Source organism: Schistocerca nitens, chromosome 2 (genome assembly GCF_023898315.1).
Source record: "Schistocerca nitens isolate TAMUIC-IGC-003100 chromosome 2, iqSchNite1.1, whole genome shotgun sequence".
NCBI lineage: Eukaryota > Metazoa > Arthropoda > Insecta > Orthoptera > Acrididae > Schistocerca > Schistocerca nitens.
In genome coordinates, this window is record NC_064615.1 from 712,396,719 (window position 1) to 712,412,343 (window position 15,625).

At 37.5% G+C, this 15,625-nt stretch overlaps 1 protein-coding gene across 5 annotated transcripts in view; it reads right to left on the bottom strand.

The window, feature by feature from the left end:
* Positions 1–15,625, bottom strand: part of LOC126236877 (GTPase-activating protein skywalker) — a 309,366-nt gene that overhangs the window by 19,468 nt on the left and 274,273 nt on the right. For 3 of the 5 annotated variants that reach the window (XM_049946501.1, XM_049946502.1, XM_049946504.1), the window contains 2 exons: positions 9,600–9,626; positions 383–541 (listed from right to left, as the gene is read on the bottom strand). In XM_049946501.1, coding sequence (XP_049802458.1) covers positions 383–541; positions 9,600–9,626 — 186 coding nt within the window. The remainder of the gene's footprint in view (positions 1–382; positions 542–9,599; positions 9,627–15,625) is intronic. The other 2 variants (XM_049946503.1, XM_049946505.1) reach the window with 1 other exon arrangement.

Genomic DNA, 15,625 nt, shown 5'->3' on the forward strand with positions numbered 1-15,625 from the left:
TTCCGCGCGCTGTTCAAGAGTGGACTAATAGAGAATTATTGTAAAAGCGGTTTGATGAACCCTCTGCAGGCACTTAAGTGTGATTTGCAGAGTATCAATGTAGATGTAGATATTGCAATTTGTGAAACAATTACAGTAACTGTTCTCAGGAACGTATGTATGTGTATGTGTATTTGGCTTTATACGACATTGAAAACATGGAGAAGAGTGAGGAATCAAACTGAGTTCACTCAGCATCAAGAACTTGAGAAAACAAAATTCAGCATAGAAGAAAAAGGGATGTTTTTCTTCATAATTACAATAAAGTAAATGAACAATGCAACACAAAGTGAAAAAGTTTTATGAAAACCAAAAAAAAAATTTTTTGACAGTACAATAATACCTCATTGTTGCAAGTCTTTATCATCAGAAGTGTGGGTTCATGGTGTTCCACACGCACGAAGAAGGTAGTTAGGCTACAACCATGTTCCTCTGTAGTGTATAAAAGAACTGGCTGGTACATTGTTATTCTCACTGGCAGCCAAGACCACAGAGTAATGAGCTGTAAGAAAGAAAGGATAATGTTACGTATACAAAAAACCACTTGAATTAATCCAAATACAGGTATAAAACACAAGTTTATTTCTTAAATTTCTAAGTAGGTGAAGACACCCCATTAATTATGAAGAACAAATTTTATGGGCACTTATGAACAAAGAACAGTTTAATCGTTTAGAATAAAAGTGTTTTAATGTTCCGAAGATTTAGCTTAGCTTCAATCAACTGGATTCAGAATGACATAACAAATATGGAACTTCTCCGTATGAAAGGTTTTCATTCCTTAATGTTTTATATTATATACATCATCATATTATACACAGGGTGGTCAGAAACAGTCTGTAAAGCTTGTGTGAGTATTGCACGGTGTGGTATGCTGAGAAGTAACTGTTAGGAAAAAAATGTGGTATGTTGCACGGTTTTCGAGTTAATTAGCATAGAAGTTAGCCAATCAGGACATTGCACAGGTAAATTAAAACAGCCAACCAGAGACAGTGCCACCAAATGTGTTCTTTAGTTGGTTTCTTAAAATCAAACAAGACAGTGATACAAAAATTGGACATGGGACTGTAAAAAGGATCAAACCCAAACCAAAGGCTGAGCATCCTCATGTGCTATCATCTACACTAAGAATCTGATATGCCAACTTCAAAACCAATTAAGTCTGAAACGACACAACATAGAGATTTTTTTCATAACAATTATTTCCTATGACAACCTACCCTGCAAACACCCCTACAAGATTTTCAGGTTGTTTCTGACCACTTTGTATATACGAGGGTTGACTGAAAAGTAATGCCTCCACCTTCGTAACTCTTCAACAGTTGGCAGGACTGGTATGTGGCAGGTACTGGCTTGTTCCGTAGCCTCTTCTCTACAGTTCCAGTTGGTAGGAAGCTTTAGCATTGAATGGTTGTGTTGTTACAGTGTAAAGTACGGAACCCTGTGCAGATGGTCAGTCAATGTGATTTAAGCAACGTGCAGTCACTCAATTCTTGACAGCAGAAGGTGTCATCCCACAGGAGATTCATCAGAGAATGAGAGCATTTTATGGTGATTGTGTTGATGTGAGTACTGTGCGTCATTGGGCGAGTAAGTCTAAAGATGTTAAGGTGGGAACATCTGACCTGCGTGACAAACAAAGAGTTGGACATCCTGTGACAGCAACCACTGAGTTTCACAAGCAAAATGTTGACAGACTGATTCAGGACAATCGTCGTATCACTCAGAGAGAAACTGAAACCACAATCGGCATTTCACAAGAACGTGTGGGTCACATTATTGCTTTGCTCGGCTATCTGGACACCTGTGCACGGTGAGTACCCCGGATGCCCAACTCCTGAAATGAAAGCACATGGACTTGAAATTTGCCAGGAACTCCTCTCCGTTACAAGAATTAAGGTGACGCTTTCTCCATTGAATTGTGACAAGAGATGAAATGTGGGTACACCCTTAAGACCTGGAGACGAAACAGCAGTCTATGGAATATCAACATGAAGAATTGAAGATGCAGCCCTGGGGCGCAGGTGATTTTATGCATGTTGATTTCCTTGATCGTGGAACAACAACAAATTCAGAGCATAACATCACAACACTGCAGACTTTGAAACAACAACTAACAAGGGTCCAAAAGGAAAAGGGAAATGTTTTCCTGCAGCATGACAATGCCAAACTACACACTTCATGTGCCACCACATCAGAACTTCAGGGACTGAATCTTACCACCGTACGGCATCCTCCATACAGTCCAGATTTAACACCGTCTGACTTTCACCTGTTCCCAGTAAATGAAAGACAATCTGCGAGGTCGTCATTATGCTTCTGATGAAGACTTTGATGGAACTGTGAGACTGTGGTTACGGGAACAGTGTGTCGACTTCTTCCGTGACTGCTTCAAAAAACTTTTTCATCGTTGGCAGAAATGTATCCAATTGGCTGGTGATTATGTGGAAAAGTTAATATTGGTAATTAAAGATCACATTCTAACAATTACTTCCGCATTTGATTTATTAAAATACTCCCATCCAAATCCAATTAACAAATGTGGAGATATTACTTTTCATTCAACCCTCGTACTAAGAATGATTATCTACAGTAGTATCCTATCATGTGATAATTTCAGTGACTCCAACAGAACAAAGTCATAATGTGACGTATCAAGTAAATTGCAGATTTTGATATGATTTTTACACAGAAATATCCACCACAAACTACTATATCAGAAATAATAGCTACAAATAAACCACCTGCACTAACAACATGAAGCACCTTGTTGCTGAACATCCTATAACAACAGTAACTCAGTTGTTTACGTCATCATTTGGCTCATAAGAAATCCCTCTCAGCATTTGTGCTTCCAAGCTCCAACAAGTATTTGGCTCCTGATATACACGTATCTTAAATAATGCTACTGTCTGCTGGGAAAATGTATTTCTTAATTGTGCACAAACAATTTTCCATGATTCTCCACAATATTCCTTCCTCACTGTTTCTATTTACAATCTGAATTACGTATTTCACTGACACTGGATCAGTCTGCAGTGGTTGTTTTTGTTTTCTCTTATTTTAAGCCCCTTGTGCCATTTTTCCATTATGATGCTTTTCTGTCAATTTTTATCTTACGTTTTCTTTTTATCCTGTAGTTTCCTCAGAGTCATTTCTCACTTTTGAACTGCTAGTTCCGGCAAATCATTGTTAGTTCTCTGCATTCTGAAGCTACAAGATTAGCCAAACCTAACTTCTAAACCTTTCCCTACTCTTTGAATCATGAAATCCCCCCCAGAAACCCACACCCATGGATGCTGGTCAGCCACAATCTTCTATTGTCTCCTCAGATGTTCCAGATACTGAAAATAATCAATGTTGACTTTCAACTTAAAATTTGAAGTGAAATGTTATTTGCAATGCAAAATAAATCAATGACAATACATGCTACAGCTTTGTACATTTATATTTCAATGAAATATTGGTAGGGAATGGCTCAACTCACACTGCACAAAAAGGTACTGTTTACATTAGACTGGTACAAAAATAAAGTGAAACAAAAAGATAATCACAGTGTGCATCACAGTAATAAACATCCATGTAATAACACAAGCATGGTACAGGTATTATGATACCTACAACTATTTTTGTTGAGTGATTTCAGTACACTTTCCCTAAATCTTTGTAGTTGCCTTGCATGGGCAAAGTGTATAAACTGACAGGAATAATAATCAGCAGGGAAATTCTGGTCAAACTCATGATTGCCCAACGGTGGCTTGGATTATAAAACAGATACAAAAATATTGGATGAACAGTCATCAGAGGTACTGCACAGAGAAAGTCTTGGAAGAAGACACACCTAAGATACCATGGCAAGATCAGTTCACAACTAGCAATGCAAGTAAAAATATGGCAGTTATACAACCATTGTGTGAACTGGAATGGTGAAGCAGGCTTGGCAGCTTGGCAAACAAGTAGAAGTAATTGTATTTACAATGTTGCTGATGGAAAGTAAGCAGTACAGGTTGACTAACTACAAAGTATTTCCTCCACAGTATCTACCCGAGCAGAAGAGTATAAGGAGGGATACAGCTGCAATTAAATATTATTTGTTGTTATATGTATCAACGAATGTGTCTGAACTTCTACTACAGGAATAATCTTGTAAGTCACCTATGCACTACTCATAATTCACCCACAGATGAGTGGTTGCCTGATGTAATTTGTGTCTACTGCTACTACAGCAGCAAGGAAAGTGCCTTCAACAGGCAAGCTTTAAAACTCTTCGTCAGAAAACAATTACAGTGTCATGTTGCTGCCTACAAGAATACTGATAACAATGAGGAGGTAGTAGTGACAGATAAGGACATGGACATGATACCACTGCACCGGTGCATCTACATCTGCATCCATACTCTGCAAGCCACCTGCAGTTAGTATAATGTAGAAATGTGGAGGATCTTGACTCTTATAAGGAGAGAATGTAAATGTAGTGTCATGTCCAAAAGAAAAAGACATCATTTTAATCCTGCGGCCACTATGAATCAAGACACAAAGGAATTATAGACACTGGCTGCCAATGAGAGTAATCAATGAGGCAAGCTCAAAATTCCGCTAAAGTAGCCATGCAGATGGTGCAGTGGCCAGCTCATCCGCCTAATAAGTCGGAGACCTAGGTTTAAAATCCAGGTCCGGCACAAATTTATAACTTGCCCACTGACATACACCAATGCCCCTGGCAGCTAATGTCTGTAATTCCTTCGTGTTTTTAAAGGAGTGAATACTCATCAGCTGGGCTTGATCTTAATTTTGATCATGCAATGCTCTCTTCTACATCTTTAACACTCCAGTGTTTATGGTGGTATCATGATTTCTTTATGATCTTGTAGTTGGAATTTTTCTACTACTGCTGGTGTTACATTATGCAACAGACTTGGACACACTCCGACTTTCTTCAATTAAATTATCAGGTGCAATATCTGTACCACCCTTGCCCTACCTCAACTGCACTGACACTGTTATGTAGTAATGTGTCTTGTGCTTGAATGAATGATGATTTTTAAGTGTCTCCATCTGGAACAAGTGTTCACTGTATTGGCCTACATTGATATTATAAGTATTCACACATGAAATAATGATCTGATGAATAATGTCATCAAACTGGATTTTGGATGATTCGGGGAGGAGACCAAACAGTGCGATCATTGGTCCCATCAGGTTAGGAAAGGATGTAGGAGGAAGTCAGCCATGCCCTTATGAAGGAAACACCTTGGCATTTGCCTGAAGCGATTTAGGGAAATAATGGAAAACCTAAATCAGGATGGCCGGATACGGGTTTGAACCATCGTCCTCCCGAATGCAAGTCCAGTAGGCTAACCACTGCACCACCTCGCTCGGTATCAATCTCTGGACATGATCTATATTTTGCAGAACAGCTTTACTCATCACAAGCCATTTGCCTAATAGTTGGTATCACAGTTGCGAACTCTGAGGTCCAGACTCATTTTTCATTGATGGAACGATCTGAAATGAGGTCAACTCAGTCTTTGTGCACCAAATACAAAGCCGGATAAAATGTTCTACCTAAACAATCCATGTCAAATTTGGATAAAATTGAAATTTGAAGTGCCAAGTTTACTGATGACTTTTCATCCCAGGCCTCTGTCGCAAAAGACTTCATAACCATACAAACAAGAAGTTTCTTGACTAAGTGATAGAAGTGACTTGTAATCTGACAAGATGTCATCACACAGAAAGAGTTGCATAAGGCTGTGGAAACTACACAACAATTATTTATTTAAAGTGGTTTTTCAGTCTTGGAAAAACACAATATTTATCGTACCTCAGCAAGGCTGATCCTCAATATAGATATTATGAGGTTACCAGGGAAACATGGTCCGTGTGTGAGAAAAAGTTAAGCAATACATTAGGAAAAAGGTATATTAGACACACACACACACACACACACACACACACACACGACTCGTACCATGATGTGTCTCAAGAGTTAGGCTACTTCCATCAAGGAAGAATGCCATCATCAATCATGGTCTGAAAGAACATGCAACAGCTAGACTCGAAGTATGGGTTTCTAGTTTTCATCTACAGAGTTTTTATATTAACCATTTCTGCCATCAGCAATCCAAGGATTCTGGTTGAAATTTTCATGCCAGTGTTAGATTTCGCAAATAAAACTGACAGGAGACATGCTGAAATAGTGGTAAGTTCTATTAACGAAGGGCTCATATTTACTCTGTTGCATACAACTACAGTTCTCTATTTTGTGCGTATGTCTGTATCCATGAAATACCTATTCATTTATAACAAACACTGAAGTTTGAATGATAATATTATGATCATCACTAAACAATGTGCATGTGAACAATAGCATACTACAATCTGTCTTCAAAGTAAGGAAAGTGTCCCCCCCCCCCCTCCCACAAACACACAAAGTATTAGGTCAACATTGTTCTAAATTTAATGGACTTTCTGAAAAGTTCAGGATTTATTTTAAGTGATATACTACTTGGGACATTACAGAACTTATATCACAAGTCCTCCACACTGCACTGAAAAGTTTCAGTACATAAATGGACCCTCCTTTGGGACATTCTCACAAACACATTTAGAAATATCATGCCATAGGAAGGAGATCAGAAGGTGGGGAAAAAAAAAAGAAAAAAAAAGGAGTATGATAACAAGAGAATGAACTAAACATGTCTGTGGATCTATAAGTAACAAATATAATATTCTATTACAAGTACAGAAAAAGAAAATACTTCTCTATCATGGCATTTGTGCCTCATAGGTGAAGCGATGACAAATGTTTATACCTACGACTAAGTCTAATGTATTCATAAACAAGATTTAACCCTAGAACGGACAGGCTGTCCCTCCCAGACCCAGGCGATTTATGTTTTAAAAATATCCACAAAAGTACACTACTTCAGAGTAAGCCTATCATTGTAGCTTTTAGTTTTGATGCTCCTAGAGACCACTACTTGTTTTATAATTCCTCTTTGTTCCTCAGTTGATCAATAACATGGGAAGAAACATGTTCTGGGTTAGAGAGACCGAACCCATCCGTTTACATTAGCTTTTTCTGTGTAGGCACTTTTCTTGTTATAGCGACTGAGAGCAATAAAACTGCTCGAAAATGGCTTGGCAGGGTCCACTAAGTGTGGAAGAAACTGAAAAACTGTTATTAAAGCGTGATAATGACAATTTGGATGTAGATCCTAATTTTGTTCCTGAAAGTGGTCACAACACAAAAAGTGAAATGAGTTGCGAATAGATGGACAGCAAAGATGATATTGTTATTTCCATTAGAAACATGAGTACACATCATCATCTTGCTATCTGTCAACAGACAGACAAATTATATGGCTGAAAATGTTCCTAACCCAAATTTTTGTACCAGATCGCACAATACAATTATGCATGTGCCAGTGGGGAAGCCAGATATGCTACGACCATCATTGAGCTGGAAACTGTTCACTGACAATTATTTGCTTGGTTTGAAAATAGAGAGCACAAATACTTATGCTGATCATGTAAAACTTCTTCATAAAAGTGACTAAAAATACTGCAAGAAACTTGGAATAAAAGAAAGAGTACAACGCATTTTTTGGTCTTTTGTAGATTTCTGGCGTTCTTCACAGAGGTGAAATGAATAAGAAAGAATTTGGGGACACTTGTGGCACAGGGACAGAAATCTTCCCTCCAAGTATGTCACTTAAAAAGATTTAATTTTCTTTTGGGATGTGTCAGATTAGATAATATTCACACAAGAGAGGAAAATAAAAATGTAATAAATTGACTCCTGTACATTATGTTATGGATGGATTCACAAAAACTGTAGAAGGCCTTACACAACTTGTTAATACCTTACAGTGAATGAAATGTTAATACCCTTTTGAGAAAGTTGTTCTTTCAAAATGTATTTCCTTTCAAACCTGGAAAGTAAGAGATCAAAATATTTATCACAGCATGCTAAAACAGCCTACGTACAAAATTTGTAAGTATATCTGGGACTACAACCTGCAGGTTTCTTCCAAGTGAGTAACACAGCTGATGATGATGTGCTCAGACTTGCAGAGTCAATAAACAGTACAGGAAGGAATATTATCCTGTACAACTGGTTCACAAGCAACACTGTTGCTAGGAAACTTCTCAGAGATTGTAAGCTTACACTTGTTCGAACAGTGTGCAAAAACAAAAGAGAAATTCCTTTGGAATTCTTGACCCACAAGGAAAGAAAAATACGTTCATCCATATCCGGATTTAGTGACAATTTCAGATTGGATGTGCCAAAGAAAAATAAATTTGTAATTTTCCTCTCATCAAAGCACACAAGCAATAAAACTGGCAAAGAAATAAGTAATTTGAAGAAGCCAGACACTATTATGTTCTATAATTCAACACAGAGGTGATTGCATGTTGCTGACGAGATGAGTTCATACCAAAATACTGGAAGGCACACAAGATGCTGGCTACTGCGCATGTTTTATAGCACTTTGAACATTGCTGGTATACATGCATTTGTAGTATAGAAAGCAAACACAGGACTGGTACTTCAAGAAGGCTACACCGTAAGCAACTGTGTTTGGAACTTATAGAACCACATATGGCACAGAGAGCTAACCAGAAGAATTTCCTACAGAACATTCAGCAGCTGACAGCATGCCTATCTAGGATTACCACTGAGAAGGAAGTAGTTCCAGAAGGCAAACGAGGTCATTGTGATAACTGCAAAGACAATAAAACTAAATATTTTTGTAAAAGACCTGGAAAGTGGCTGTGTGTGCCCCATTCTGTAATGTTATGCAAAGACTGTGCATAAAGTACAGTTAAGTAACATGTATATCCTAATGAGTGACAACCATTTTTTAGATCGTACTGTGCACTAGAATGTGTAATATTGTGTGACAATCCTAAATTCATAACTTCTAAGAACGTAAACTTCCAAAAAAGTTTTAAATGTTCAAGAATTTTTTTAAATGCTGAATAATCAGATTTTTAGGTGAACAAAACCTTATTTTTAAATAAGTGCATGGTAAATTTAAACACCAATAAACAGTAAAAGAAGTATTTTTGTAGAAATGCGTGCCCCACATCCTTCCACCCCCCCCCCCCCCCACGTCCGTTCTAGGGTTAAGAGAAAAGGGCTGCCTCGAAGCATTTCCCCCCCCACCCCCACCCACTGCAGGTAGGAGTGCAAAAGACAAATTGCTACTTCATTTTGTTTTGCAGGTACAAGTGATTCTCTATTATTTGATGCCCTTTTTTCTTAACGAGAAGTTTCATAGAAAGTGCATTACTAAAGTTAATTGTGGCTTCAAGCTGATCACTTGCAAAGGACAATGTGCACACTGAAACCAATATGGTGAAAGGTAAATTTGGGGAGAAATAAATGGGTGGTATCAACATACAGCACACAAACTGAATTGTTAATTACAACATCCTCTCACATCCTAGGCTTGTTTAGGGCTCTCTTTTCACAAATATCAGCATGCAACAAATTTTTAAATGTTGCAGGATCTCACGTTTGATTTATAATAGCATGAAATTACAACTACCTGCATGTTCCTGCTGTTTTCAGCACCCTGAAACAAAAGATTTTAGAGTGGGTCTTACTCACTAAGCAAGGCTTCTGTTAGGCACAGTATTAACTGCTGCTTGTTCACACAATAATTTGCTTCCCATGTTCCATGCTTTTTCAGACAACATTCATGTAAAATCAAGAATAATAGTTTGAACACTTGCTGCTATCTCTTGGGTTCTGTTTCTTGTAACCAATAAATTCTTTAGTTCTGTAGGTGCAAATTTCAAATCTTTATTAATCAAGGTGTAAAAATATTAACACACTCAAGGCAGCAGCAAAATTTATACATGAAATTTAAAGTCTTTGTGACCTATGATATTTTCTACCATACATATACGCAGGAGGCAATAGACAAAAATAAAACTACAAGCAAATTACAGAAAAAGGAAAATTCAGTTCAGAATATTGTTCAATTAACAAGGAGACAGATGACCTGGTCAGTACTTACCTTCAGAAAGAGCAACTCTTAATACAGACTACTGTAATACAGGTTCATTTTCAAAAAAGGGAACAGGGTTGGATTGGGGAGGATAGAGGGGTGGAAGAGGAGAGGAAACACAGGTTATTCAGAACCTATCTATAGGAGACCTACCTTGTAAAAGGAGGGTGAGATCAAAGATAGGGGAGGGACAGAACAAGAAGTAAAGATGGATAAGAAGTGAAAAGAATAATGCAAATGAAGTGTGATAAATTGTGAACAAAAAAGGTGCATCTGTGCATTTGGGGGGTGGGAGGGGGTGGAGATAGACGCTAACAAAAGATAAGTTCAGGAGGATAGTGGATGATGTTGGAGAGCAAATTCCTGTTTCTAGAGTTCAGGGAAACTGATGTTGGGAGGGAGGATTCAAATGAATGGTTTCGTACAAGTATTCAGATCTCTTGAATCTAGCTGTAAAGCTTGCTCAGCAACAATGCACTATACAATCTTAAGGCAGACAGTTTGCTTCCATTCAACATTCTGTCAATTTGGTGATGGTGAAGTAATTGCATCTTTGGAGTATTTATTACTTCTCTATTTGTATGCTACCATCTGGTAGCTGTAATTTGCTATATGGGAAACTATGTAGTGTACTTGTATCAACTGGCAAACAATATGAGTAGGTCTGCTTGCCCATGTGGCATTTCTTTATTGTTATGCTTACTGGTATGTTATCTCCAATCTATTCTTTCTGACACAGTTGTTTCATTTTTGGCTCTCTTCTTCCTCATATATGACAAGGTGGGTTGTCCTCAGCCAGAGACACAAGTTAATCTCCCCCCCCATTTTGTTTCCATTCAACAAATACCCTTTCCTAGAACTGAAGGCAGCAACCCCCCCAAAACACACATACACATTCCACAGAAGTTCCCTTTCTCTTTCAAAAAGTCTCTACCTAAGTAGCTACCCTTGAGTTTTAACATTTGAAGTAATTGCATGTTCTGAGTATTTATTATTCCTCCATTGTATTTGTGTCTTGTATACATGCTACCATCTTGTAGGTGTATTTTTTTTTTTTTTACCCGTATTTACATTTAATCTGAAATTTTGATAATGTGAAACTACTGCTTATCACTATTACTCATTGAAATTCAATATCTATGCATTTACTTTAGTATCCATAATGTGTAATCTACATTTAGTGAATAAAATCTGTACACTCTTGTACGCAGCTGTGCACTAGATGCTTAATATCAAAGCTTCATATAAAAGCTGCTAATTACAATTTCTTATTGTCACAATTTGTTACTCGAAAAATTTCTATAAGCTATGGACACACAAGTTCTAGGCAATGCTACAAAACTGCATTGTGTCACTTGCAGTTAAATTCTGATGACAGATTTAACTAATATTTTTCACAATATTTACTCAAAGTGTAATTGTAACTACTCTACTTCATAACAACTGTTAGTGCAGTGTTATCTACCTCATGAAAAAACACCTGTGCAATTTTTTGAGCTTACAAATCACATTACAGTACTGAAACTAAAGCTGCACTATAAAGTAAACTTAATTTCATTCATCATACTTGAAGTTTCTGGAAGGCCTTTGACTGTTTCATTCACAATTTAAATAATGGAACACTGAACCAGTTATGTATTTTTTCCTGCTTAGCACACAACTTGTTTTGAGAATTTATTCTCATTATCAAGTGCAAATATTTGAACAATGCAAAATAAGGGAAAGGTAATCACTCACTACAGCAGACTGATGTGTGTAGCACAGAAACACACAACAGAAAACTTTATTCACACTAGCTTTCAAGCTCTTGCTTTTATTCTAGTTTAAGTTCAAACCTTCCCACGTACAGACACCCAAAGGCACACTCCTGTGGCCACAATGAGACTAGTGCGAATAATGTTTCCTGTTATGTGTTTCTACACTCTGAAAATCAGTCCACTATAGGTGACAGGTTGCTTTCCCTCATTTTAAGTACTGTTCCATCCAGGAATTTCCTTTATTCTTAAATATTCACTTAAGTATGTTGTATGATGTTTGCAAGTGTGTGTGTTTTGTCTCTCTTGTGCTGAAGTCATCTTTTTGAGTTTATAAAGTACTGTGTCTCCTCCATGGCACAGAAAACCACAGACACACAAAGCCTCACTCACACTGTCTGTGAAAATATGTGAATCACAAAGATCTTATCTGTTACAAAGACCTTATCTCCATCCCCAAACAGTGTGTGTGTGTGTGTGTGTGTGTGTGTGTGTGTGTGTGTGTGTGTGTGTGTGTGTGTGGTTTTCTGCATAATGGGAGAGAAAAAGTATATTATAACCTCAAAAGGATGATTATAGTGCAAGAAAGGCAGAACAACACACATGTAAACATCACACAATATTTGCTTAAATGTATGCACTGGACAATGAACATAACTTCTCCAAACCTTTCTTGCTAAGCATAGAAAAATATGTAGCTGGTGCAGTGTTTAAACATATTTTTGAAAGCAACACTGATTTAATATGCAAGTCACTCAAGAATTTGTAATTCATCATAAGATAACCCAAATGCAGTGAAATAAAATAAAAATTAAGTCTGTTCAAAGAAAGCACTGAAGTCCATCTCCCACAGCTCATTCAATGTATTTGGGTAACTTACGTTCAGTGAGCCCAAGGCTTGACCACCTGCTACAGGATGATATGAACTGTCCAATATTTATTCAAATTATTGCCTAAGTTTCCATAAAAGAAGACAAACTATATTTCAAAGATACATTACCATACATTTGCAATATTTCTGTATGTGCCCCGACATCTAACACTTCTGCCTAGAGTCCTAGACGAAAACAAATAGTAAGGTACTTTTCCTTCAGTTCACTGTTTCTGTTTCAATACCTGCCTGCAGGCAGCAGCTCAGTCTGCATGACTTCTTTCTACTGTGGCAAATAATTCCAGCTAATGTAACTATGTACATAAGTCGAATGATGTCTAGTGTTATAATGGTTATTATCTGTTCAGACTTGTATTTTTTTGCCATGTAATATCTTTGGTGTGCATACAATACGTGTCACTAGGCACACACTTTTTTTCTCCATTGTTCTTAGTTCTGTGTTATCTTCCATATAAGAAATTATGAATAAAACTGTTTGGTAATTACCTGTAATGTCCGTTTTCAAACCATATTCCCGACAGATTACAGGATCAGCAAGGGTGACAACTTTCAGTCAGACAAAAGCTTAAATTTGCAAGTCAAAAAGCACATGAGAGAGGGGGGGTGGGGCGGCAGAACAGAGAGAAAAGAAAAGAAAAGCAAGCTCGTTAACATGATGAATATGGTGTATATGACTGCTGCACACAGAGTTCAACTGTATACGCTGTCATGAAATAATTGTAACACTTTGAGAATACATGTTGAAGCATGACTCATCAAAAATGACAAATGGGGATACATATCTGGAGACCTAGCACAACGTGCACTAACTGGTGAAGGCAAAATGCTTGCTGTTGCAGAAGGTGGATACAAGAAATGGCTAGGGAAAGGCAGAAAAGAAAAGGCAGACTTCAATCTAACCATCAATCCCACGGAGCTGAAACAAGTTAAGAACAGCACTCATGTCAGATATGGCTTAAACTAGAATCAATCGATACATCCAAAGGATCTGCTCGCAAAGAAACACTGTTAAAGTGTCTCAAGCTCCACAAAATGAAACCTAATGGTGCCATAACACCACACTGAATTCTTCAATGCTGTGGATAAGTTATAAGCAATGCAAGTCAGCATAAACAGTGGTCTACAGTCAATAAGACTGTTCCACAGTCTTCCAAATAGCTACTAAAATTTTAGATGTGCTATTGAATCCCATAACAATCTACCAAATATCAAGATGCTAAAAGTAAAAATCTTGGAAGAACGTAACACAAATTCTAGAATGCTGAAAAACACCTCTTACGTGCTAATGGTAACTTGTTTTATATACGAGAAAATGGTCCAGTGGCAATAAGGCAAGCCAAGAGTTAAAAAAAAATTGATATGCAAATCTCAAATGTTCAATTTAGCCACATGAGACAGAAACAGAATGCTCAAAATGAATAACTGATGTACTCGAAATTCCTTGATTAGATGTGCTATGTATCTTGACGAAAAAAATCAAGTCCACTGCCTTCACCAAACGAGAAGAGAACATCTCAAGCTGGAGTGAGATTTTTTTGTGAACATTACAGATGACCACCCGCAGAAGGTGTCAAGTCTATTTCCCACAAAATAGAAAGGAGAAGTGGTCGACAAATTTGTTGAATTCAAAACCCTAGTTAAAAATCAGACTGGTCATAAAATTAAGACTTATCACTAAATTTTATCCATAATGGGTGTTGTGGAATTCCATGACTGACACTTTATGGGTGTCTTATATATCACCCTCAGTTGTGACTGGTCGTGGATTTTGTACCAAATCGTATAAACCGTCTCAGTCACACAATGCTAAGGAGTACTGCAATCGAAGAATGGACTCCATTCTCAGAATGGAAGGAATACAGTGATGTCTAACAGTTTCATACAGACTGCAGCAAAATTATGGCACAAAAAAAAAAAAAAAAAAACACAACCATTCATTGGTCAAAGCGGCTCATTGTATGCTGCTTGAGTCAGAACTACCACATCATTTTGTTGAAGCCATCAACACAACAACTACACCCAAAATCGTTGTTTAACTTAAGGACTGTCTAATGGAACTCCACATGAGAAGTGGCTGAAGAGGCAAACTGACGAATCTCATCTTTGTACATTTGATCAAAAGATTTCCATCCCGGATAAATAATCAAACAAAGTTAAATTCAATCCTAAAGCCTATTATGTGTGGGTAACCAAGAGACCACAGGATTCAAGTGTTGAGATGCAAGGTTCTTTGATCATGACAGTTCTGAGCTCATGTGGACTTCTATGAAGAGGAAACAGGTCACCACCAAAGAGGTGGCATCGGCACGAATTCTAGGGAAGGAGATTTCACAGGTGATACAAACACTGAATCAGAGCTATTATCAGATGACAAATCATTCACTCCTGAAGAGTCAGACTTGCTTAATGGTTTGTAGCAGCTGTAGACCCATCAGATGTTTCAACTCAATATATATTAACTTCAGTGCAAATACAATAGAGGTCAATGTCAATTACGCATTATGTATATGATAAAATCAAGTCAGTAATGAAAAATTCTACCTTGCACATTGTATGCAGATCAACAAATGAAAGGGTAATTGACAGCAGGACTGTTCTCAAGAATAATTACTGACGGGTCTTTGTTGAGGAGAAAAGAAGAATAATAGCTTGAGATTCAACACATAGTCTGGAGTTGACTTTGTGGAGAGAATCACTTAGCCTACTCCTGGCTATGTCAGTCAAATTTGACTTGCATCTCCCACAGCTGAATTGTCACACAACATTTCTGAAGGGTCAAATTTACACAGAAATAAACATTGAAATCCAGTGATGTGTAAACTTAGAAAAGTCATTTATGGGCTGTGCCATGCTGCTCAGTGGTGGTACACCGGGTTGAAAGTATCCCTAACATCAATTGGATTGTGATCCATAGA